The sequence below is a fragment of the Perca flavescens genome, chromosome 8 (genome assembly GCF_004354835.1).
Source record: "Perca flavescens isolate YP-PL-M2 chromosome 8, PFLA_1.0, whole genome shotgun sequence".
In the NCBI taxonomy this organism is placed as follows: Eukaryota; Metazoa; Chordata; class Actinopteri; order Perciformes; family Percidae; genus Perca; species Perca flavescens.
This window is the reverse complement of record NC_041338.1, coordinates 33,348,014-33,373,617: the sequence shown is the minus strand read 5'-3', so window position 1 is coordinate 33,373,617 and position 25,604 is coordinate 33,348,014. Positions and strand designations below refer to the sequence as shown.

At 41.1% G+C, this 25,604-nt stretch overlaps 3 protein-coding genes across 3 annotated transcripts in view; 2 read left to right on the top strand and 1 right to left on the bottom strand.

The window, feature by feature from the left end:
• kbtbd13b (kelch repeat and BTB domain containing 13b) overlaps positions 1-1,724 on the bottom strand; it is a 1,883-nt gene extending 159 nt beyond the window's left edge. Inside the window, exon 1 of the mRNA XM_028586048.1 lies at positions 1-1,724. This exon is cut by the window's left edge and continues 159 nt beyond it. Within this exon, the coding sequence (XP_028441849.1) occupies positions 181-1,620 (1,440 nt within the window). The 5' untranslated portion in view covers positions 1,621-1,724 and the 3' untranslated portion in view covers positions 1-180.
• Positions 1,725-6,823: 5,099 nt separating this feature from the next.
• On the top strand, positions 6,824-13,484 carry LOC114560284 (serine/threonine-protein kinase pim-3). Its single transcript, XM_028585570.1, has 6 exons — positions 6,824-7,362; positions 8,312-8,421; positions 9,191-9,241; positions 10,916-11,279; positions 12,417-12,593; positions 13,032-13,484. The coding sequence occupies exons 1-6, from the start codon at positions 7,290-7,292 to the stop codon at positions 13,190-13,192; spliced, it is 936 nt and encodes a 311-aa protein (XP_028441371.1). The 5' UTR covers positions 6,824-7,289; the 3' UTR covers positions 13,193-13,484.
• Positions 13,485-15,764: 2,280 nt separating this feature from the next.
• Positions 15,765-24,828, top strand: ftsj1 (FtsJ RNA 2'-O-methyltransferase 1). The gene is made up of 11 exons (XM_028585637.1): positions 15,765-15,859; positions 16,625-16,760; positions 17,933-18,002; positions 18,112-18,223; positions 19,108-19,186; positions 19,294-19,346; positions 19,420-19,473; positions 21,874-21,976; positions 22,236-22,319; positions 23,064-23,167; positions 23,981-24,828. The coding sequence occupies exons 2-11, from the start codon at positions 16,640-16,642 to the stop codon at positions 24,152-24,154; spliced, it is 954 nt and encodes a 317-aa protein (XP_028441438.1). The 5' UTR covers positions 15,765-15,859; positions 16,625-16,639; the 3' UTR covers positions 24,155-24,828.
• Positions 24,829-25,604: the final 776 nt, after the last annotated feature.

The window sequence follows — 25,604 nt, the reverse complement described above, 5'->3', positions numbered from 1 at the left end:
AACAACCCATGTCGTCGTATGGTTTTTAGGACTTGTTGCATCGCACGAACGAAACGATGGACAAAACTGCAAAGCCCCGAAGAAGTCATAAACAGGAATTATCCTTTCAATTTATTGAAGCACATGTCTGAGTGTAAAACGATGTTGACAATCCAATAAATCCCGGAGCAAATGAAGCCGTTACTGCAGCACGAGAGCGTCTGGCAGCCGGAGCAGAAACGTCCACACAGATCCACTTCTGGGGAAACCCTTCATCTGCCGTCGGGGCTTCCAGGTTTTACCGTCGACGGCGAACTCCAGAGTCGTGGTCCTGTTGAGCGTGAGCACAGAGTCGCCTCTCACCACCGCCGTGAACAGCGAACCTTTGCTGTTGGCGAAGTGTCCCGGCAGAGACGACCACTGGCCCGAGCTCAGGTTGTAGCAGTCCATCAGGCATCTCAGGAAGTCGTCCGACGGCCCGTTTCTCACAACGTACAGGTTGTCCCTGTGGCCGATCATGCAGTGGCCGTAGCTCTGGTGCCTGATCAGCGTGGTAACCAGCCGCCACTCGTCTTTCCCTGAGACGTACTCGTAGATCTCCGTGGTCTCCATCGGCCTCCATAAACACGCAAATATCCTGCCCATGGCTTTGGTGCACGCCGCTCCCGCCGCCGGGCGTGGTAAGTGAGCGGCAAACTCCCACCTTCCTGTCTTGACGTCGTAGGTTTCCACCGATGACATTAACTTCCGGTCGTACTCTCCTCCGATGGCGTAGAGTCGACCGTCTAAACCCACGAGGCTGAGATTGCATCGGAGCTGCGCCGGACTGGAGATCTGGCTCCAGCTGTTGTTTTCTACGCTGTAGCAGAAACAAGAGTCCACGACTTGTCGATGAAGTCCATGAACTCCTCCGACGATGTAGAGTTTGTTGTCCAAAACGGTCACTCCAGCCATGGAGGTGCTGGCCTCTAGTGGAAGATCTGTCAATACTTTCCAGATGTTGGCAGTCTCATCCAGGTAGCAGACCGTCCTGGAGGCAGCGTGGACCGTTTCATCCACGCCGCAGGTCACATGAGCCCCCACCGCTACAAAAACACTCGGGGTCAAAGACTCAACGTAGGAGATCAGCTCTGACGGCAGGGATTTCTTGACCTCCGCTTCCACGTCGGCGTACGTGTTCCGGATGAACAGCGCAGCGGCGCGGTAGAGATCCATGAGGCCGAAGTTTGCGGCGGTGTGATACATCAGCAGACAGTTGTCAGAATCGACGAGGTAGATGAGATGCTTAGTGAGCGGCGCCACCTGCAAGAAAGCAGCACATTCGATGGCTTCGACGATGTCGTCGGCGTCCAGGGCGGGCATCTCGCCTCGTAACACCGCCAAGGCGATAAGGAAACCTCGAGCGCGCAGAGACTTGAGGTGGATTTCGTCCTGCCGACACTCCTTCATTCCTGAGCGATACAGAGCTCGGAAATAGTCGCAGCTCTGAACGAGAAACCTCTTCTCCTCAGAGAAGTGGGTGTCCCCGACCACGATAGTTAATTTAGCTGAGGCGAGAGCAGAGGCGCAACATGGCAGATATCTTTCGTCTGCACCGTCACAGCTGCTGCCGTCCTCTGGGTCACGGCAGCGCGCTGACATTACAGTTCTCTGACCGCGACACTCGAGGAAATATCCTCCATGAAAATGAAACCAGAGGTCGAAGCGTTTCCAAAAGTCCTAGAGAGGAGCTGGAGAGGACTGAGTCAGTGCGACGCCGCTTCACTCTGTTCTTTCACAGCGTTCAAAAATAGACGCAGCTAAAAATAGAAGAGAACAAATGACCTGAGTCACATTCATGTTGTGGAGTACATGAACACGAGTTCTTGTACGCAAGTCGTAGTATCTGCTGCTGCAAACTTAAAAGGACCAGTTCAACCATCACACAGAAATGTATTTTTTCTCATTTAATGGCATTTAGTCATGACAATTGTTTTTGTTTGATTTGCAGAGATTTAGCTTTTAAACCAAAATGCAATGGAAGTAACAAAACATTTTAAGTATCAAAACCTTAAAAAAATCTCTTTTAAAGCTCCATTGTGAAATGTTTTGAGTTGATTCTTAGCAAAAAAACCTTTGTTCTTTCACAAATATGTGCTCATGTGTAATTACTTCCACCAACTAATCAAAGTATTCTCGTACGCGTAGAACCTGTTATTTAGAATCATTCAGAATACATTCGAGCGAGTCGCTCGAATGGCGGCAACCATGTAGCGCCTCCATCTTTAAAATACATCAGCCAAAGAGGGACATACCTCCGCCTTTCGCGCTTTTCACTCAGTGGCACCTTGACGAATGCCAGGGAGGGAGGGGGAGAAGATTACTCACCGACTGCCGGCAGATTTGAAAGCCTGTTGAAGATGGAGGATCACGCCTATTTTCAAGGACATGTAACAGAGTTGCCATGGAAGTTAAAAAGAGAATTAAAACGACAACGCGACAAGACCAAAGTTTATATTGGAGTGGCTTTTCAGAGATGGAAAGAGCTCGTAAGGAGCAAGGATTTTAAAAAGGACGCCGAAGTTGCCTGCTTTCTTCTCAACAGATAAATAGTTTTATAGTTGCTTGGCTAACTATAGCATGGTTGTGCATAATGCTAGAACGATGTCTAATGATACTTTTCCACGCGTCAATGATGAAAAAGGATTGTCTACTTTGTAACATAAACGTAACCTTATGTGTTGTGATTTCCCTGGCAGACAACTCACGTAATGTGCAGTTGACACTGACTAGCTACAGCTAGAACAGCTGCGTGTAAACAATGGAGATACTAAGAGCTAATTTCAGTTTCATTGAAATGATTGTTCACACTGCTCAGAGAAATACTGTATATTAAAAAACACAACCCTCCGTTGCTTCTCTCCTAAACATTGCCTTACACTATTAATATTGTACAATATACAGAATAATGATAGCACTGATACTTTACTAATATTAGCTAGCATATGTTTGGGAACCTGCAATGAAATGGTACCAAAATAACTTCAAACTATTATTACACTGGTAGGAACTCACGGACAAAGTCGTACTTCTTGGAATAATACGGCCACCGTAGGAGTTACAACGCTACAATAATGGGGGGTAATATCCAAGAAAAAACTCAGCTTTTCCAAGATTAAAGTTGTAAATTTACCGTAAAAGAACTTATTATATATATATATATATATATATATATATATATATATATATATATATATATATATATATATATATATATATATATATATTCAGTTGGTTGTCATATACAATTTCAACGCTAGATGGGAGAAATTGGGTAATTCCCATTACCCAATGTAGCTCTAAAAAACAATATCCACAACTTTACTGAGATCATTTCTCACTGGAAACATTTTTTTGGTAGAAGATAACCATGGTTTTAAAAGGTACTTTATAAATAAAGTTTATTACTGTTATTATTTATTAATAAGATAGTTCCAATGGAAAAGATCTAAACTGTAATAAATTAAGACCTAAGGACATTGAGGTCTCAGTATTTTATCTGCAAATGTCTGCATTTAGCAACATGCAATAAAAAAAATATACAGAAGGAAGATTTCACTATTTTTAAACTCCTTATATTTAAATTATCTTGCCACCACGATTTTATTCCTATTCGTGTGAAGTCTTTCAAAAAACATTTAGCGTTCATGTTGGGAAATAAAATATTTACACTTTTACATTTGGGGAATATCACATAGAATGAGACTCTGTATTGAGGCAATAATTCAACATGAGCACTGATTGTCTAAGCCATAAATGGTTCACAGTTCTCGTGTCTAATTGAATGAAGTGGAATCAAAATCTGTCATTTTCTTAAGATGCCAAAAAATGTATAAAAATGTAAATAGTCATCATAAAAATTGGATTTATTCAGTGCCTGAAATGGGCCACTACTGACCAGTACTCTTCAGATTTTTGTCCCTGTGAGTACCCTTACTTCTAATTGTTATTAACAGTATTATTAATAGGCTGATATTTATACCAATATAGGCTATTTATCATAATTTATTAGAAAAACATAAACCAAACATTCAGCAACCCATATTGCCCGAAAGGAATAATCTTTTGTTTCATAACCACATTAACATTTTACTGTGAGATTGGCAAAGAAGGCTCCTTAGATCGAATCATCGAAAATTTGACTAATCTGGGTCACTCAAGATATACGTATGAATATAAATAGATCCATGACACATGCCATGATGTAACTGCTGAATAAGGATACTGACACCTTTTTTTGGTCCAATTCAAGCACTGGATTTACCAGATCTAACTATCTTAAAATGTTTGAACTATTACTCCTTTAGTGCAGGGGTGTCAAACTCATTTTAGTTCATGGGCCACACAACTCTAATCTTAAGTGGGCAAGACTAGTAAACCACTCCAGAAAGATCAGAAATTTTATCTGCCACAGATTTTTTTTTGATAGCTTGATGTTGGCAAACGCAAGTTGCTTCTGCAACAACAGCGTTCTACGCCCATTGTATGAAAAAAAAATGTTATGGACCTGCGAGAAAGGGGTAATATCCAAGAAAAAACTCAGCTTTTCCAAGATTAAAGTTGTAAATTTACCGTAAAAGAACTTATTATATATATATATATATATATATATATATATATATATATATATATATATATATTCTCTGAGATTTAAGTGGTAAATGTGGAATTGGAATGAATTACTTCAAATTACTTGCAAAGTCATCCAGTGGGCCTGATTGGACCCTGTGGCGGGCCGGTTCTGGCCCACAGGCTATATGTTTGACACCCTACTTTAGGGTGTAGCACTTAAAGGAGTGGAAGGTTCAGCGATTGTGACACATTCAACACACAAACACCAGATTAATACAAGTAAGACAATCAAATTTGGTGTGTAAAGTTGTAAAGTTCTTCTGTGATAATATTCACCTGATAATTTAGACTTTTTGGAACCAAGCGGCTGAAGGGTCAGTGGGCGAAGGGTGACGTGTTACAGGGATGTCTGACCTCTGTGAGCTCAGATCAGTTTGAAGAACAGCAGCAGCTCTTTGTTTGTGTCTTGGTGTTTTCTGTCGATCGGTCTCTTTACATTGACGTGCAGGGAAGCGGAGTAGGGGCTGACCTACATTCGGGCTCGGTGGGGGCAGTAATACAGCAGGTCCTCATCAAAACAATCTCACCGGCTCCAGCGGTTTGTGAGCAGGCAGAAGGGATTGTGGGAAAAATGTTGTGCTGGAGCTTTGATCCGTCTCATCGGCTGCAGGTGCTCCACTTGGTTACAGCATGGCCCGAGTAGAAGAGAAAACAACGAAATAAGAAGATTACAGAGACAAATGTACTGCAATACTGCAGGGTGTTGTTTACACCATGTAGAAACACCAGTGTTGTGACCAAGTCATCTTTGCTCAAGTCCCACCTAAGTCATTTGTTATTATTTTTTTGGGCAAGTCAAGTCCCAGGTTATGTCAAGTCAAGTCCCAAATCAAGTCACTTTTTTTACACCCAATATAAGGCTGATGAAGTTCATTATATTTATATTTTTTGATTATTGATGTCACGTGTTGCCATAGCAAGGAGTTCATCAAGAAGTCATCCAAATCATGACAATCACATACCGGGGGAGCTTTTTAAGTCGTCCAATCATGATTCACAGTTTGCGCTGCTGCCGCTGCATAGCATACTTGATAAGTCACAATTTTGTCTAACTATCAAGTATAATATAACATAATATAATATAAATATTATTATATATAAAATGATATATATAAATATATATATATATATATATATATATATATATATATATATATATATATATATATATATATATATATAAATATTTTATATTTCACAGCTAAACATTCAAATCTTATGAAAACACGCAGGTCATCCGAGTCATCATGCCTTAAATCAAGTCAAGTCTCAAGTCATTAACTTACAAGTCCAAGTCGGGTCTCAAGTCATTTCCTTTTTGTCAAGTCCCAAGTCATCAAAACAGTGACTCAAGTCGACTTGAATCCAAGTCACCAAGTCTCAAGTCCACATCTCTGTCTCTGAGAAATACAATACACTATTTGGGGAAAAAAACAAAGGGATGCAAGTAAGTTATTATTACATTCAATAATCTTTGAATATTCTCTGTATCTGTATACACTACCTGCTCAGCAGCAAACAGCAGACAGACACTTTTCGAGACTAGCTGGTGAACATAGTGGAGCATTCAGCAGCTGATATCCTCTCAGGGGTGGTTGGAGACCAAAAACAGCTTAAAAAGAGAATATTGGACTGACATTCTTCAGGTGGTCACTAGTCTCGCATTGCCAGACCTTCCTGCACAGCGCTGTGGAGGAGGGTCTGGCTAGTCTACACAGCGTTCCGGGATGGGAGAAAAACGTGCTCTGGTTTATTGGCATTTTGTACTGTATGTGTATGGAATTGAGTAACATACCAAAAGGAAAGAAATATATTCAGATATGTTATAAAAACACGAAAAACTAGATATGTACAGTATTCGTTGATATATGAGTGCTATTTGTAGTGTATCTCTCATTTACCTATCAGTTGTATGGGTGTTTTTGAAAGGCATTCTGGGAAATGTAGGAAACCACTGCAGATAAGTAAGGCTAAAGGGAAATGGGTTTATCTGAAAGTAAACAATGAGATTTTGTCAATTTATATAATATTCACTATTATAATAATATTTCTTACACCCTTATAGTATTGTCAGTATATTTATTTAAACAAATGTGTTTCCTTGTTTTATTATTATTTTTAGATGAGATGTTTTCTGAAGTGATTATTTTAAAGCCTCTTCTCTTCTTCAGCACTGCCGGAGTGACCCTCTCTGAATCCTTCCGCCTGTCCTACTACGTTAAACTAGTTCGCCTTTTCTAATTTGGGCTAGTTTTGGGCTCTCTTTTTCACTTTGCCAACTTCTAATTCACCGTGAACCGATACCACTCGTTACACCGCATTTTATTCGTGTGTACATTTGGATATAAAGCGTGTGGTTCTGTGGTGTTACTTAACGTTTAGCTGGAGGCAGGCGGAAGGATCTATCTGATCTTTGTAAATATTGGCAGCGGCGGAGATCGAGGCAGAGTGGCGCGCTTCTCTGGATTCAGCAGGGACCGTCTGACTTTTTTTTGGACCGGACCACCGATGGATTTCCCCCGCTTAACCGTTTAAATTTGCCCGTGAGAAGAAGCGAGGACTCCGCTGTTATCTGGGATCTTTACGTGAATATTTTCCCGCTGTGTTTTTTATTTGTATTGGGACAAGTTGGGAGCAGCATGCTGCTCTCTAAACTGGGCTCCTTGTCTTACATCTCGACCAGCATGGATCTGCCGGCGAAGCTGCAGCAAGGTAACGACAGCATGCACGTGCTAACGGTACACCGTGTTCCCTGACCCGGTAGATTCCGTGACACACTTTCTCTTTACCTAACCTCAACCGGTCATCTCCAATACGCATCACCGTAACGTTAACCTTAAGTGGCTATACCACAAAATAAATGTCTTATCAGGTCAGCGAATCTGACACATAATACGACGTAACACGTGTACCGGCCTTAACTGGCGAAAAATACATAAACTAACGGACATTTTGTGGACGTTATTATTAGCAAGCATTTCAAAAATTCAGCCGATGGATTTAAACGCATCGTATCTTCTAATTGGATAAGTTAAGACCAGCTTACGTTTTTATATTCTTACAGAATAATTAAATAATTAATACAATTCACACATTTTCATCCACTCATCTGTTAGTGGCTCTGTGCTGGTGTATGACCTTTTAAATAAAACAAGTCTGAGACCATTTTGAAAGCAAGGTGTTGTGCCAAAATGTGTAGTGTGTATCTCGTTATAACAGCTAACAGTTATACCCCCTCTGTTAAGACAGCGTATCTGTTTATTTTTTACATCAGTCATGTAGCTAACATCGTTGAAATAGATGGTATTGGAGATGAGATGCTGTTATAACACTCCACCATTTTTAAACGCCTGACACGAGAACAACAGGGGTCGTCTGAGGACGTTTGGTTATTCTGTGGTGTGTATTCATTCAGTAATGCGTATTGTTTATTTTCTTTGCGAATTGCGGCAGTATTTTTAATGAACATATTATAAACGCATAGTAAGCGCTAAGTGTTTAGCTAAAGCTGCGTAGACAACACGCAGGAGACGAAACACACCGGCATTTGTTTTGTGTTGTGGGTGGGGGGCGGGGGAGTTACAGATTTTGGCGCAACACCACAATGTCCCAACTGTCCAAATTACATTGTCCTGATTTATATTATGTTATTTTTTTTCAGCCAAAGCCGATAAGCAGCCGTTTGAGAAGCTATACCGGCTGGGTTCGGTGCTCGGCAGCGGAGGATTTGGCACGGTCCACTCGGCTGTCCGCCTCGCCGACGGGCTGCCGGTAAGAGCGGGGCGCCGCTTTGTTTTGGTCCCAGCACATGGTCGCGGCACGCAGCGTCAAGCTAACTGCAAGCGGCTGCGTTTCCGACTCCTGCCTTCAAAATAAAAGCCGTGCTAACGTCTTCATCATTGGCGTGAAAGTTCTTGAAATTGGAAACAATAGGTGACAAAACAATCTGTTCACAGTTTTTAGATCGTCTTGGCTTCCTCGACAGATATGTGTTCAGATTTCCATTTTTCTGAAACCTATTTTCAGATTGGTACAGCTGCTGTACCCAACGCTTGTGCTTTTATTTGGGAGGCAGTGTCTATTCTCTTTACTCTTGTACTCCTGTAAACTGTTCAGCTTGACACAGCCCAGTCCTGCCTGGCATGTGGTCTTTGTTTTGACAAGGAAATGTGTTTTTTCAAACTTTCCTTTTTCTCTTTTTATTAAAAAATAAATAATCTTGGTATTTTGCTGTATACTCTTTAAGGAACAAGAAGTGGGTACATAATTGATAATAGTTTAATGAAATCACCAAAACCGGTGAGAAAATAATTTGAATTAGTAAAGAAAAATAAAAAGCTTCATGTTACTGTTTTTAGTCCCAAATTTTAATTTGGCAGCTGTTTATGTGTTTTTACATAGACATTTCATGTTGTATATATCTATCTATCTATCTATCTATCTATCTATCTATCTATCTATATATATCTCTCTCTCTCTCTCTCTCTCTCTCCATACTGTATGAAGGCTGTGTGTTAATGTTCTTTTTGTTTACATGCAGGTAGCGGTGAAGCATGTGTGCAGAGAAAGAGTGACTGAGTGGGGCTCTCTGGTGAGATTATACCTTTTAGATTAACTGTTTTATAAAAACTTCTTGTCAGATAGTTTACCACTTCAACTGCTAGTTAATCCTTAAATTAAAAATTAAAGTCAATACCCCCTTTTTTTTTTTTTTTTTTTTTTTTTTTTTAACAAGAAAAGCTATATTGACAAAACACACTATTTACATACACAATAGAGACATTAAGAATTACAAGTTGTATTCTGAGTACCTGAGCATATTTTAACATCTTCAAATGGAATAAGAGATTTTAACTTAAAGCAACACTAGGTAACTTTTCCCATTTCGGTCCCCCTATAGGTTGGAAGCGGAACTGTCCATTACATCACATTGTCCAGTTCATTCGAACTACAGATCCACTACCCGATCTGGCAAACTTGCACATTGTGATGTAATGGACAATTCAGCTTCCAACCTGTAGGGGGACCGAAGCGGGAAAAGTTACCTAGTGTTTCTTTAAGTTTTTGCAGCTCTTTCTATCCCTCAGGATAGAGCTGGGCGATTTGTTTCCCTAAAAAAATCTGCGATTTTTTTTTTTTTTTTTTTTTTTCTTATAAAAAACTATTTACGATTCAATTTTCCCCCCTCTTCCATTTAAAACAAAATAACTGCAAACTGTAAATTTATTTTAAAAATATATATTTATTGTATTTAATTAAAGTGCATCAACATAAACAAAATTGCAAAGGCAAACCCTTTCTCTAAGTGAAAAGTCACTGTGCAGTGTGCAACAAAGATTGTTAAACATCCAAATTATTGATACTGTATTTGGATTAAAAAAACTAAACGATTTTTTTAGATAAAAAATAAATAAAATAAAAGATTAAAAAAAAAATTTAAAAAATTGATTTTTTTGAAAATATGAATCTATTTGACCTACCAACTCGATTTTTAAATCAAATCAATTTTTTTCCCAGCCCTACCTCAGGCGTGTGATTATTTAAAGACACAGTTTTGTTTGCGAGCTCAGTTTGAGCACGTGTTACAGCTACAGTAATACTTTGACACTTTAACTTTATAAATACTGGATTTGGACGTAATCAGAAAGCAGAGACCGTTTCTCGGATGGGTTTTATTTTAATTTTTTATTTTTATTTAACCAGGTAGGCCGTTGAGACCAGGTTCTCATTTGCAACGACAAACCGGCCAAGTAAAGCATAAGCGTGCAGGACAACATATAGTTTCACATTCAATACAATACAGGGATACAGAATACAAAAGGCTACAGAAAGTGCATATTAAGTAGGCATTACAAAGCCGGTGCAAAGGGAGGTGGAAGTAAGAAAGGATATGCGAAAGTGATATGGTTATAACACAATATACATGAATAGACAGTCTATAACACTGCTGAGATGTAGTGTGGAGCCAAACAAAACCAGAACAGCTTTGAATCAGTTATTTATACATACATACATACATACATACATACATACACACACACACACAATATACAGTTGGTGCAAAGTGTGGTCTAGATGATCAGTAATATCACAGTATGTGTTTTTGTATTTGTTAAAGTTGTACATAAATAAACACAAGTTGTAAAAAATGTATTGCATTATGTGCATTTAAAGTACTTTTTACATGGTATCTGTCATTTCTACATGATTAAGTGTAATGTTTATAAGTTCTGGGCGGTGAGATCAAGATGTGTTTCCCTCTCAGTGCGGCGCGGTGGTTCCTCTGGAGATCGTGCTGTTGAAGAAGGTGGGCGGGCCGTTTGGCGGCGTGGTGCGCCTGTTGGACTGGTGGGAGCTGGCGGACGGCTGGCTGATGGTGATGGAGCGCCCCGAGCTGGGGCAGGACCTCTTCGACTACATCACGGAGCGCGGCCCGCTGGAAGAGGCGGTGGCGCGCGGCTTCCTCCGCCAGGTGCTCGAGGCGGTGCGTCACTGCCACGCCTGCGGCGTCGTCCACCGAGACATCAAGGACGAGAACCTGCTGGTGGACCTGCGGACCGGGCAGATCAAACTCATCGACTTCGGCTCGGGGGCGCTGCTCAAAGACTCCGCCTACACAGAGTTCGATGGTGAGTCCCGCTGTGTGTGTGCTCTTGTACTTCTATCCTTGAGATTAGAGCCTGACAGATAAATATATATATATATATATGATGCAGAAACACGTAATAATATGATAATGCAGTTTAAAAATAAACTAGTTTTATTGTCACAGTACAGAGGAACATCAAAATATAAGTTATAAGTTCTGATAAATAAAATGTATAAAAATACAAACTTAAGATATGAAACTTAAAGTCCTTTGAACAAAAACTATAACAACAAAAATCTAAGTGTTACCAACAGGGAGGTTGTAGAGCGCCCTCTGGTGGACAGACTACGCAACACCAACACTCAGAACATGGTTGAAGGGGGTTTCGTCCGTTTTTTATTTTATTTTTTTAATATTTTAAATATAAATGCCGATATCGTTAGTTGGGAAGAAGCCTAATATCAGCCGATAATATCGTCCCGCTGATATATCGGTCGGGCTGTACTTGTGATGACCAATTACAGTTTTACAGTGTGGAGGACATCTGTTGGAGAGTGAAAATGTTTGTTTTGGGAAGGTGAAGATGTAAGTGGGGACATTTTGGAACATATGGAAATTTTAATTATATATCAAATTTTTTACATTATTTTTGTAAAGTAAGGATGTTTTAGTAAACACTTTTAAAAAACGTAGGGGTCATTTTTAGACAGGACTATCTCTCTCTCTCTCTCTCTATATCTATCTATCTATCTATCTATCTATATATATTGTTAGAGTTTTGACCAGATTTTAGGGTTAAGGTTATACTCACTTTAAGGGTTAGGGATTATATCAACTAGGGTCTTGGCAAATACAGCAGTACAAGTGTGTGTGTGTGTGTGTGAGATGGGTTAGGAACCACCTTCCCATCATGCACCAGTCCTCTAATGTTGGGTGAGGACGGATGATGGTTCTGTTCAGGATCCACAGACACCAACAGCCCTCGCTGGCGAGCAGCGTGATCTCTCTCCTCCTGCTGCACACTCACTCTGACACACTGCACCCCTTTGTGATGCTGTTGTCATGACAACTGCAGCAGCCCAGGAATTGCTGTTAGCTCTTATGAGCCTCAATCAGACCATCGTCTTACTTTATCCAATATAATAAATACCTAATGCCTCCTCCCTCCTCCCTGCAGGTACGCGGGTGTACAGTCCTCCGGAGTGGATCCGGTTCCACCGGTACCACGGCCGCCCGGCCACGGTCTGGTCTCTCGGCGTGCTGCTGTACGACATGGTGTGTGGGGACATCCCCTTCGAACAGGACGAGGAGATCCTGAGAGGACGGCTCTACTTCAGAGGCAAAATTTCCTCAGGTCAGTCCAAGCGCGGAGAGTCTGCTCCGCTTAGATCGCAAGACCAGGTCCTACATCGATTTGCTAGATTTCTAATCCGGTTCAATTCTGGTTTTGGTACCCAACCCTACTGGCGCCCTCCTTATCTTCTTTTAAATCCCTTTTTAAAAACACATCTTTATAAGTGCGCTTTTACTGGGTATGTGGCCTGGATGGTACTTTTATCTGTTTAAATCTATTTTATACATAATGGCATTATCTTAACCTATATTTTAAATAGTTAATGTTGTTCTATCATTATACTTATTCTCTAGTGTTGCTCCTTTTTTAATGTAAAACTTGTTTTAAATAGCTTTGATCATTGTTGGTCTGCCATGTCGTTATTGTCTTTTTAAGCACTTTGTTTTGAAAAGTACTGTATAAATAAAGTTATTCTCCCTTTTTGTATTTGTGTCACAGAGTGCCAGCAGCTGATTGGCTGGTGTCTGAGCCAGCAGCCGTCTGACCGGCCAACCCTGGAGCAGATTCTTCTCCACCCCTGGGTGACGGGCAGCGACGACGCCATCACGCTCCACGCCGTCGCAGTGGACTCCTCCTCCTCGAGCCAGCAGGGCCTCTGATTGGTCAACGCGAGGCTGCCAGGGGTGGGGGCGTGACTTGTTGTTGGCGTTTTGGATGTCCTCTTGCGCGCGGCGAGGAAGCGTTTTCTGGTGGCGGGGGCGAGTCGTCACAGTTCAAGGTTGGGGTGACTCGGCACCCCCCCCCGCCTGTTCACAGACAGTAGAGCCGCTCTTAGAGAGCCTGTCTGGTGTTCGTGTTTCAGAGTGCCTTGAGTTTGAATTAGGGATGCACCGAATCTAGATTTTTTTTTGGGGTTCGGCCGAATATCGAATCCACTGGTTAAGCCGGATCCGAATACCGAATCCTGCTCCCATCGTCAGTCCATTAACACGATAAACACATTAATGGTTGTCTGGTTAACACCAGCTTTTAGCTGGGACTGTCCTTCCTTTGCCGTACCTGAAGTTGCTGCATTCTGGCTGCCGTCTGGAGATTCCTTCATGAACAACTCGTATTCTTCCAGATGTTTCGTACCAGATGTTGTAACAGCGGCCATGTTGTGTTTAGTTTAGGGTCCTCGCCACCACCAGACAGATCGGCGTTGCAAACTGAACATGTAGCTGGACTTGAATGGCCTTCTTTTGACTGAAAGTGCTGCCAAACAACAACTTTTTTTCTGCTCACCAGTTCCATTTCCACTTTCTCACAGCCTGCTGCATTGAACGCTCCACCTACGTAAACACCTTCCCGTAATCAACGGCGCCGTTGTTACGGCGACCGGCGTAGCGTGCGGAGTGCAAGCGTAGGGTTCGGTTCCGTGGAAAAACAATTCTACGGTTTCGGCAGAAACCCAACCCCGTCAAAAAGCCCAATATTCGGCCGCAAACCGAAGCCTGGATTCGGTGCATCCCTGGTTTGAAGGTTGCTGTGGGCGGAGCGTCGCCACGGTAACCAACTGCAGTTGGGAAGTCGGTCCGGAGGGTTCTTCAGACGTTCCTTTTAGTTCAGATGATAAGGTTCCTAAACCAAAATAAACAAACAAACCGCAGAAGAACCCAGCCAGGTTCTTTTCCAGTGAAACCAACCTGGCCAGGAACCAGCAAAGACAGGAAACGGTCCGTTCCGTAACCGCCCGGTGAACCGGTGAACGGGTGAACGGGCGCTTTTTGGTTTTTAGGACGTGTGATGTCAGCACTGACACGGGCGAAGGACCCTCACCTGCTGATGTGGTGATTTTTAAAATCACGAAAATATCTCTCAGGTTCATCAAGACAGTTTTGTTGATTGTTCTCTTTGTTTAAACGGGGCTTCTTATTGGTTGTTTTTCTGACATCTGTGTCCATACGATACCAGAGTTTTAGTATCGATGCCATGACCGTAGCTCATCTCATCCCTTTATCTGAAAACATTATGTCATCCATCTTCTCTCTGTCTCTCTCTCTGTCTCTCTCTCGGTCTCTGTCTGTCTCTCTGTCTATCTCTGTCTGTCTGTCTCTCTCTCTCTCTCTCTCTCTCTCTCTCTCTCTGTCTGTCTGTCTGTCTGTCTCTCTCTCTCTCTCTCTCTCTCTCTCTCTCTCTCTCTCTCTCTCTCTCTCTCTCTCTCCCCGGGTGTAAAATGCACAGTCAATGCAAATATTCAGTTTTGTATTTTTGAATATACTGTATGTATTTTTGTTCTTTCCATATATTTTGTACATTTCCTAAGTGTTTTATTTATTTAGTAAACGGACATTCCTCGTCATTTGATTATTTATTTAAGTTGTCTAACTTTAAAAAAAAAAAAATTAATGTTTCTGTTATCCTGAAAATGAGAATAAAGTCTGTTTTTAAGTGTTGAGTTTTCTCAACGCAGGTTAAGAGTGGTAGTTCTAAGAGTTCTATACAATTCTGACAGGAAAACTTATTTTTTTTTTATGGATCTTTTCAAATAAAACCTGTTTGTATATAAACTGATCTTCCGTGTGATGTGTTCGCTCCTTTCAGACTCGGACACTCATCCACAAACCACATTACATTCAATAAATAACCTCAGATCTACTTTTATTTTCTTCTCCAAACCTCATTTCTATTGGTCCAGGGAGTCATTAATGGAGGAAAATAGACCCATTTCACATTACATTTGAAACCACCTTGAACAACAACTTTGTTTTGTGATCATTAACTTAATATTAATGAAATGAATAAGATAGGTAGACAAAATTATCCAATATAGTTAAAAATTGATTTAGTTAAATTTGAACTTTTTTTTTTTTTCATCTGCAGTATTTTCATTTAAAATAACCACATTTCCCCTCAGTGACATTTAAACCTATCCAATCCAATATTTATGTATATTTACCTTTTTGGGTTTGTTTCTTCTTTAATAAAGAACGAAAAAATGTCCTTTTACTGGGACCCATTACTTAATCAGTGATATTCCTTCAGGTGTTTTTTTACCACAGACTGTTAACATAATAATTTACAGTCTATGGTTTTTACACACGTTGTTTTCTATAGAGAGCACCTCCATTAGTGCCCTTATATTTAGAATATAAATATAAAATATTTATAGGGTACATGTGTATGCGGCGACACCGTGTGGCCACTACCGGCCGCTACCACCAACATGACCATCAACAAGCAAAGATGGTTGATATATGCCAACGTCATTTTGAACAGGCGCTTCGGGGACAGCTACTAGCAGCCAGGGGTCCTTCCATCGTCAACACCGGAACTGCACGTGAACAGTAAGTAAAACAGTTTCTTAATGCTTAATAAAGAATGTTAAAAGGACAAAATATACTATTGTTTTGTATGTATAATTTAGTTAAACTGTGTATATATTTAACCCAGAGACATTACCGCGCTAACGTCAGACTATAAGCTTAAACAGACATGAAATATGCAGATTCTTGTGCACGCTAAGCCAAACTCCGTTTAAAAAGTGAATTAGAGCAAGTTAACGGGTCTTCAACACGATAACATTGTTTACTAATTCATAACCAAATACATCTTTAGATTCATCAAGCGGTGCTCAGTAATTCGGCTAATAAAGAATAAGCCAAATGTCAAACCTTTTTAGTAAAATCTTGACTTTCTTAGTCGGTTCACACAGCACGGTTTAACAGACGGACTGATATTGATAGTGGACACAGGTAAGGCTTTAAAGGTATTTGGTAATGTTGGAACTACTATTTGCATTGACCAATACACAAGAAATAATAATTTACAATACAATAATGGTAAAAAAATATATAAAAAATAGTTTGTTGTTTATCACAACGTGTCATCACATCATTGCAGTGATTCCACTAAAAACAAAACCAGTAGCCTATGTATATTGTATGTGTATATAATAATTGTGTGTCTGTCTGTCTGTCTATGTCTGTCTGTCTATGTTTGTCTGTCTATTTTTCTCTCTGTCTGTCTGTGTGTGTGTGTGTGTGTGTGTGTGTGTGTGTGTGTGTGTGTGTGTGTGTGTGTGTGTGTGTGTGTGTTTTTTCCAAACCGAGGGGTCAGAGGTCAGCATGGGTCGCTCCTCCAAAGACAAGCGGGACATTTACTACCGTCTGGCCAAAGAGGAGGGCTGGAGAGCGAGGAGCGCCTTCAAGCTGCTGCAGCTCGACCACGAGTTCAACCTGTTCACAGGTGAGACCCGCAGGACGCCTAATGGGCTCCACACACCTAAATATCCCCGCCTACATTACGCTCTCCTGGAGAGGGTATGAACTACAGATTGTCCGATACCATCTTTTGCTTCCGGATACCGATTCGATACCTGAACTTCTGTATTGGCCAACACCGAGTACTGATCCGATACCAGTGTGTTGTATATTTAATTATGTTTTAACTGCTGTGTACTACCACCCCTGTATGGATGTGATACAATTTCTATCTTTGTTGTAGGGCTTATACTAGGGCTGGGCAATATTTCGATATCGTGATATGAGACTAGATATCGTCTTAGATTTTGGATATTGTAATATTGTGATGTGACATAAGTGTCTTTTCCTGGTTTTAAAGGCTGCATTACAGTAAAGTGATGTCATTTTCTGAACACACCAGACTGCTCTAGCTGTTCTATTATTTACCTTTTCCCCACTTAGACATTATGTCCACATTACTGATGATTATTTATCTAAAATCTAAGTGTGAAGATATTTTGTCAAAGCACCAATTGTCAATCCTAGAATATCGCCGCAGTATTGATATCAAGGTATTTGGACAAGAATATCGTGATATCTGATTTTCTCCATATTGCCCAGCCCTAGGTTAAACTTTTTGTGAAACAAGAACAAACACAAAAAATGAGCCCCATAGTACTAACTTTCTTTTATTATCCAGTTTGACAGTCAGTCATAATGGAAAAAGAACAGAAATAAACAACTTTAAAGTAGATTTTCTTCGGGGCTGAATGGTATCGAATCGGTGGATAAACTCCAGTACTTTCCGATACCAGCATTTTAGGCAGTTTCGGAGGATTTTCTGATACTTGTATTATTATCGGAACATCTCTAGTACAAACTAGTGCCTGACCAATATATATCGGTGGGCCGATATCATCAGCCGATATTAGGCATTTTCCAAACTATCGGTATCGGCATTTATAATGGCATATATCAGAATATTGGATTTTTAAATCATAAAATATTTGTATCGATATCGGCCTTAAAAATCCTTTATCGGTTGGGCTCTAGTACAAACTGAGTCTGGTTCTGCCTCTGTGGGCCCTTTGGGTGCCTGTCTCTGACTGTATTCTTCTGCTGTCTTTAAATAAATGGCTGATTTGACATTCATTTTTGTTTTTTTTTCTGCCTTAGGTGTGAACCGAGCAGTTGATCTGTGTGCAGCTCCTGGCAGCTGGAGTCAGGTCCTCAGTCGGAAACTCAGGTTTTACTTTCTTTTCTTTTTTTTAAATAAACATACAGTCAGCAGGAAAGAAAATAAATGGATTTGAACAAATACCAATAGTGAACTGGTTGATTGTTTTTCCACTCAGAGGGCAGGAGGAGAAGGCTGAGACGGGGGAAGAGGTGAAGATCGTGGCCGTGGACCTGCAGGCCATGGCTCCTCTGCCCGGAGTCACTCAGATCCAGGGAGACATCACCAAGGTGACGACACAATTAGGGCTGTTCCCTTTTAGTCAATTAGTCGACTAATCGGTCGTTTTGGTCTGAGTCAACTTAGATTTCTTTAGTCCATTATTCATGTTTTATGCTTTTTTCATGCTGAATGACTTATTTCCAAGAAATGAAGATCTGTCGATTAAATCAACTAATCGATTCGTCGATACAATTGAATGAGTGTTAGTCGACTAAGAATTTCTTCAATCGAGCACAGCCCTAGACACGATGAATCTGATCATATGACTCTAATCGCCCTTTTTCCACTGCAGGAATTAACAAAACATAACGTGTAACCACCGTTGCTGGCTCTTCTTTTATGCCACTTTGGCATGGGGTGGCATATAGAACCACACAATCCAGAGAACAAACACAACTACTGCTGATGCGTTCTAATGTGCGTCTATGCACTTTTACCTGTGTCTACTGTGTGTGATACTTGTGTTATGTTTTTGTCATGCCATCAACCTGCCAGTTGTCCTGATCTGGAGTAGTGGTTGTGTCATTTTACTTGTCTACGCCTACGTCTTTCTTGTTGTATGTGCATTTGTTGTATTGTTGTAGCATATCTATTGTTTTTAAGCCATCAACCTGCTAGGGGCTGCAGAGGAAAATTAGCCTCTGTGGCTAAATATGGATACATGTTGGACTCTCTACTGTTGATTAATGTGCGTTGTCCCTTTTTTAAATAAAAAAATAAAATAAATAACCATCCTGTTGCAACTGTAAGGAGCAAGACAACCAATCCTTTTAAAAAGTCGTTGGTGTTTGTCCCGCTGTCGTCCGTTTAATGACGTAAATCTGACACACAAGGAGAAGTGCGTCAGTGCTTGGCATGACCTGTGTCTTCTTCTTCTTCTTCTTCTTCTTAGGTGTCGACAGCTCAGGAGATCATCCGTCACTTTGAGGGTCAGCCGGCCGACCTGGTGGTGTGTGACGGCGCTCCAGACGGTGAGATGCTCACTTCCTGTCTGTCCTCACCAGGGGCACGTTCAATAGCAAAACAGTGTGCATGTGTATTCTGCTGTCTGGAGTTATTTCCTGTTCTGTTTCCATAGTGACCGGGCTCCACGACGTGGACGAGTACATCCAGGCTCAGCTCCTATTGGCCGTGAGTACAGAGGTGTGCTCTGAGTTCACCTGTCGGTCTGTGATGTCATACTGACACCTGTTTTGTCTCTCAGGCGCTGAACATCACAACTCACGTCCTGAAACCCGGAGGGACGTTTGTGGCCAAGGTGAGTCCAACTTTAATTTATAGGGTTTATTAATACCACATTTTGTAATGTTACATCAATGTTATTCAGTGTTAAATTCTAGTTTTGACTCAAATTTGAAGCTGCAGCCTGTTAGCTTAGCTTAGCACAAAGAATGGAAAGCGATGGACACCGGCCTGGCTCTGTTCGATGGAAACTAAGTCCACCTATCAGCTGCTCTAAAAGCTCACTAATTAACACATTATACCCTGTTTGTTTGTCCAAACACCAAACTCATTGGCCTAAAAAACACATCCTGGATAAGGCCGTGTTCAGACAGCCTGCGTCGGCCATCCGACAGGTCTTTCCATTCCTTATTGAATGGAGCTATTGCGTTTAGGCTGTGGCGGGGGTTGCCGCTAGCCTCGTGAGACCGTCCTGATCTCGCGAGTTCCAGTTTTCCACTTCGCAGATCAGTCTGGCATCTTAAGATAGAGAAAATTTGGAGCCGTTCACCAAACGAGCGACCAATCAGCGTTGGTTTTGAGGCGGGTTTAGGTGTGACGCAACGAGAAGCGACTGTTCAGTCTAAACAACATGGTGGCTTCCACGGATGAGATGAGTGTAGCTATCGCAGCGAGTTTTATCCGAATTAGAAAGTATTCCTTCATTGAAAGAAGAGCAAAAAAACGGCACTGGAGGCTTTTCTCGGAGGAAAAGATGTTTTGGCAAGAGTTTCTGATCTAACTGGTTGATTTGGCCCGTCTATCACCAACATATAGTCGGTGATAGACAGATGGTTCATCCAATCAGCTAACCAGGATTTTCGCCTCTTCCCAAAAGTTCTCCAACGGAAAGTTCCCAGATGGATATGCCGAGCAAATGTGAAGCGATCCATCTGGAGGAGTCAGGTTAGGTTGCTGCCGGGGGGGATACGCAAAGACCCGATGTGAGTCGAGTGCAGATGTGAGTCGAGTGCAGATGTGAGTCGCGCATGCTCAGACTTAAACGGTTTACGGCATAACGTGTCTTACTGAAATTTGTGAAATCCATAAAATAATCAACTTTTTTCATTACAAACAATAACAGAAGATGGAAATCATTTCAAAAAAGTTTTTAGCTATCCATGATTGTTTGTTTGCCAACGTTGGCTCAAAACGCCATTCAAGTGACAGTCTTTGTGGTGTTTGATTGCTTACCTGTAGCCAGCAGTGAACCAACTTCGTTACATAGGTCCATTTTTACTGTATCGATGTTACAGAAGTCTCTCGTTCTTGGTTCTTGGAGGCTACTTGTCGCAAAGTGACGCATGCGCGACTCACATCTGCACTCCACTCACATCGGGCAGTGACAGCGTTGTGAGAGTCCCATACAGTAAACGGGAAACATCACTGCCTCTGGTCAGTGTAACGCTTATCAGTTCAATTTTCTAAGCACAAACAGACATTTGGAAAAACAGAAAAATGGGTTCAAATATCCAATCCAATTTTTTTTCCGCCTTGACAAATATAAAAATTGGATCTTTAACTTATTTTTCCAATTTTCTGTTTTTTTTTTTAGAGGATCAGAAATTTAGAAAATTACAAAATTGCGTCTGGGCTCCAATTATTCGATACTGCCGTGGTATTCTCTTCCTCTACTTTACGGAATATGCAGGTCATTAACTGCATATGGACCAAAATGAAAAAATGATAGACTTTGGGGTCAGAGGCGCAACTGATGGTTTTGAGTGGGGGGGGCGGGCGGGGCATAGCTAGGCGGAACGAGGGAGAGAATACTTATTTGGTAGTATTGAATAATTGGAGCCCAGACGCAATTTTGTAATATTCTCAATTAACGATCCTCTGAATAAAAAAAACGAAAATTGGAAAAACAAGTTAAAGATCAAATTTTTTAATTTGTCAAGGTGAAAAAAAAAAAATGAAAAATTGGATATTTGAATCCATTTTTCTGTTTTTCCAAAAATTTGTGCTTAGAGAATTGAACTGATAAGCGTTACACTGACCGCCTCTGTCGCTGCCACAAGAAAGTTTAAAACCACTATGAGGGTAAAAACTGCCCGGGAGTTTGTGTAACAGCTGAATGTCTGTCTCGCTCGTCTCTTTTCTTTCGCTCTCCGCTGTGAAATAAAGCTGCCTTCAAGTGCGTTTGGAAAAGTCGAAATCTAGAAACAATCTGACGGAAAGCAGTAATTGTGAAATACAAAGTCTACTTGTGCTTTGTCGGGTTGTTTTAAGAACCCAACAGGACGTCACACAAACGGGCCATTTCATCGACACTACCCCCGCCGCAGCAAATCGCCGGATCGTTTTCTTTTTTTTGTTGTTGGTCTGAATGCCCCGTAACTCCCTCGGTGAAAGTAGTTTAATGCAGTGGTGCATTGTGGGCTGAGGTAACGCTGTGTCTCACTGTATTAACCCCTCGTTGCCCCGCGTGTCTCAGATCTTCAGAGGTAAAGATGTGACTCTGCTGTACTCCCAGCTGAAGATCTTCTTCAGCGGTGTGACCTGCGCCAAGCCTCGCAGCAGCAGGAACTCTAGCATTGGTGAGCGCCCCCCCCCCCCTAGCTCATGTCGAGTCATTTACACACCTGATACTTTTATACTGAGGGCTACTATCCAATTGAAAGAAGTAAAATTGGAGACCCACAGAATGTTTGACAAAATAATTTGAAGTCAGAGTCAAAACAGAGTTGACCACATTAATTTGCATTTGGGTGTGTGGTGTTAGCTTGAACTCTGTTGACAGAGTACTTACAGTATCTGTCTGTCTGTCTGTCTGTCTGTGTGTCTGTCTGTGTGCAGAGGCCTTTGTGGTGTGTCAGAATTACTCTCCTCCTGAAGGTTACGTCCCCAACATGTCCAACCCTCTGCTGGATCATTCCTACGGTAACTATGAGCCCTTTCGCCGTGTGTGTGTGTGTGTGTGTGTGTGTGTGTGTGTGTGTGTGTGGATCTGGATATCTGATCTGATCTGGATCAGGAAAACCCAACGTGTGAACGCAGTCAGAACAGAATCCCGATGCCACTGGGAGATAGGAGCAGCATCGCTTCCCTTCACCATGTTCGGTGACAAGTCAGACGGCGCTGTTTAAAGGTGCTCTAAGCGATGTTGGGTGACGTTACTTCTTGTTGACGCTCAAAGTATTTTCAAACAAAGCGAAGACTAGCTCGCTCGTTTGCAGAGTACCTTTTAACTAATTTCTCTATTTAAAAGCTGTTCTAATAATGCAAACAAGTGTGTCATGTTTAGAAAAAATCCTTAAAACAAGCGTAAAAAAAATACATATTCTTTGATATTTTTTTTTTACTTGATCTTTTAGTTACCTATTCGGTCTTTAAATTGGATGTCTAAGGAAAAGGGAAATATGTAATTTAAAGTCACGATACCCAGCTTTAGTCGCAGCCTTTCGCGATGTGTATATTGCGCCAGTTGATATCGCGATGATGATATAAAAAACGAATTTATTGTGCAGCCCTATTATCAATCGCATTTCTTATTTCTTATTTCAAAAAGGTTGCACACGGGTAGTCTCTGTTTCCGTAGATGAAATCTGAATGGGATCGGTCTTTAGTTCCCCTGCGTGCCCTGCTCTTGCTAACCCTCAGTGTGTTCTGGTCTCTGTCCTCCAGATGTGGACTTCAACCAGTTAGAGGGTCCGAACCGCGTCATCGTTCCCTTCCTGGCGTGCGGTGACCTCAGCGCCTTCGACTCAGACAGGACCTACCCTCTGCAGGTGACCAGACACAGGTTTATCTTCACAGAGTTAAACTGAGCAACAGAAACATGGTTCTTACATTAAAACAAGGCTGGTTGAATCATTTTTAGTCATCTTATAATTGTGCTCAATGCAGTATTATAATTAGGGTATTTTACTGGATTTTTAGGGAGATGATTAATAGACAAATTAATTGATTGTGATATCAAATTGTTTTGTTAGGAGTTTTAAAGGGGAAGAAACTTCTGAAAATGTAACAAACATGAAAGCCATCCTTTCTTTAATGGATTATCTGCACAGTTTAAGTGGGTTTTTTTAAGGTGTAAAAATCCCTCCTAATTATCAGTTGCATGAAAACTATTCTAATCCATTGAGTTATCCGTTAATTAACCCCAAATGTTTCAGCTCCTTCTGTAAATGTCCTGTCACTTTAAAAGATGGATGAAGCCAGCAATGTAACGTGTTCCATGTCTGAAAAGGACTTAGAGAGAGCGTTTGGATTTTTTGAAGTGGGTTGTATGAGTTACTTACCCATAGTCAGTATATTACTAGTCTCGCAATGCCAGACCTTCCTCCACAGCGCTGCGGAGGAGGGTCTGGCTAGTCCACACAGCATTCCGGGATGGGAGATATCAGTAATTTTTCTCAAATTAAAGGATCTCTAGCTACCGAACACCTTGATGTTGATTAAGGTGTTTGGTGTGTTTTCAGGGGTAAATTACAGATCAGTTAAAGGGTATTTTAAGATTTCTTGGTTCTAGTTTTTATCATTTTTTTTCTCCCTTTTCTTTAAACACAATCTCAGACCTGTTGACTGTTTTCTTTCTTCAGCTGGATGCTGGTAAACAGTACCAGTACACGCCCCCCACCCAGCTGCCCATACGCCCCCCCTACCAGCAGGCTTGCCACCTCCGCAAAAACAACCTGCTTTCCAAAGAAGACGCTCTGTCCAACCGTCCCAACCAGAGCCAAGACGAGACGGATCCACCGGCCGAGTCCACCTGATTCGTCTGACAGCTGCGGATTGGTGGGAAAAAGAAACCGAGTTATCATTAAAGCAACACCAAATCACTTTTCCTCTTCGGTCACCCTACAGGTTGGAAGCAGAATTGTCCATTGTAGTTTCTCATGTCTCATCCGAACTACAGATCCGCTACCCGATCTGGCAAACTTGCATAGTGCGGTTATAGCCGATAGAGGGCCGATAAGTGAATGCAGACGTGCCGTTCACCCTGTTACGAGTTGATGAACCACTGGAACGATTTTGGAAACATTATTTTAAGGTACAAAATAATTTTTGGTGTTGCTTTAAAAGGGACAGTCTGGCATTTTGGAAAAAGTCAATTCTTTTCTGTCTGATAAGAAGATGGATACCAGTTTCATTTCTGAACAGTGCTAGGTTCAGAGCATGTTTAGCTTAGCTAGCTTAGCACAAAGACTGGAGGCAGGACGAAACTACATGTAGACGTAGAATAGTTTCCTCCTGCCTCCAGTCATTGTGCTAAGCTAGGCTAAACATGTGCTGACTGATTGCTGTACTGGATGTTTTTCCAATCAAAGGATACGTTTTTACTGTTTTGTCTGATTTTATGTGGAGTCTTTTGTGACTGATCCTCCACTGAGGAATTGTAAACCTTTTTTAAAAATAAAAATAAAGTCATTTCTTGGAGGCAAACCAACGCTGTGGTTAGCATGGATTGTATTTTAATTCATTCAAATCTGAGTTATGTTTTTTTGTCTATCTACTACTGTAGATGTTTATGGTTGTGCTAGTTTTAACGCCTTTATAAACTGTTGGGTAGTTTCACGCTGTCCTGTGAGAACCACATAGCTCTAAAAAGTATTAAAACTTTTCATGGTGTCAGAAAAACAGCCCCGTTTTCAGCTTTGTGACGATGCATTTTCCAGCTGATACAAGAGGCTTTTCAAAAACATTTTTTATTTATATTTTTTACATTTTATATTTTAGGAGAATTTCTATTAACACATTAAGGAGCACTTCATTCTTCAGTTTATCTCAAAACATCTGGAGATACATGGTTTTCACTGGACAGGAAGGGGATGGAAACTGTCATCTGAAAAGTAAATAAAGCTGTCCGACAAATGTAGTAGAGTACAAAAAGTACAATATTTACCTCTCAGATGCAGCTAGTGCAGTTGAAGTAACGTTATAAATTTGCATAAAATTAAAATGCTCAAGTACCTCTAATTACGTTCCGCTGCTGGTAGCGGCAAATATTTATTTTATTTTATTATTTCAGGACAATGCACATTTGATTAACATGTACAGCAGTACACGTAAAAGTGCCAGATTGTAGCCCAAAGGCTAATTTCCATCTGTAGTCCATTTGCCAGGTAGAAATTACAATGAAAAGGACAAAAGATATAAACTAGTAACATGTGCTATATATAAAACAGGACGAAAGAAAAGAAAAACAGGACAATTCCTTAGTAA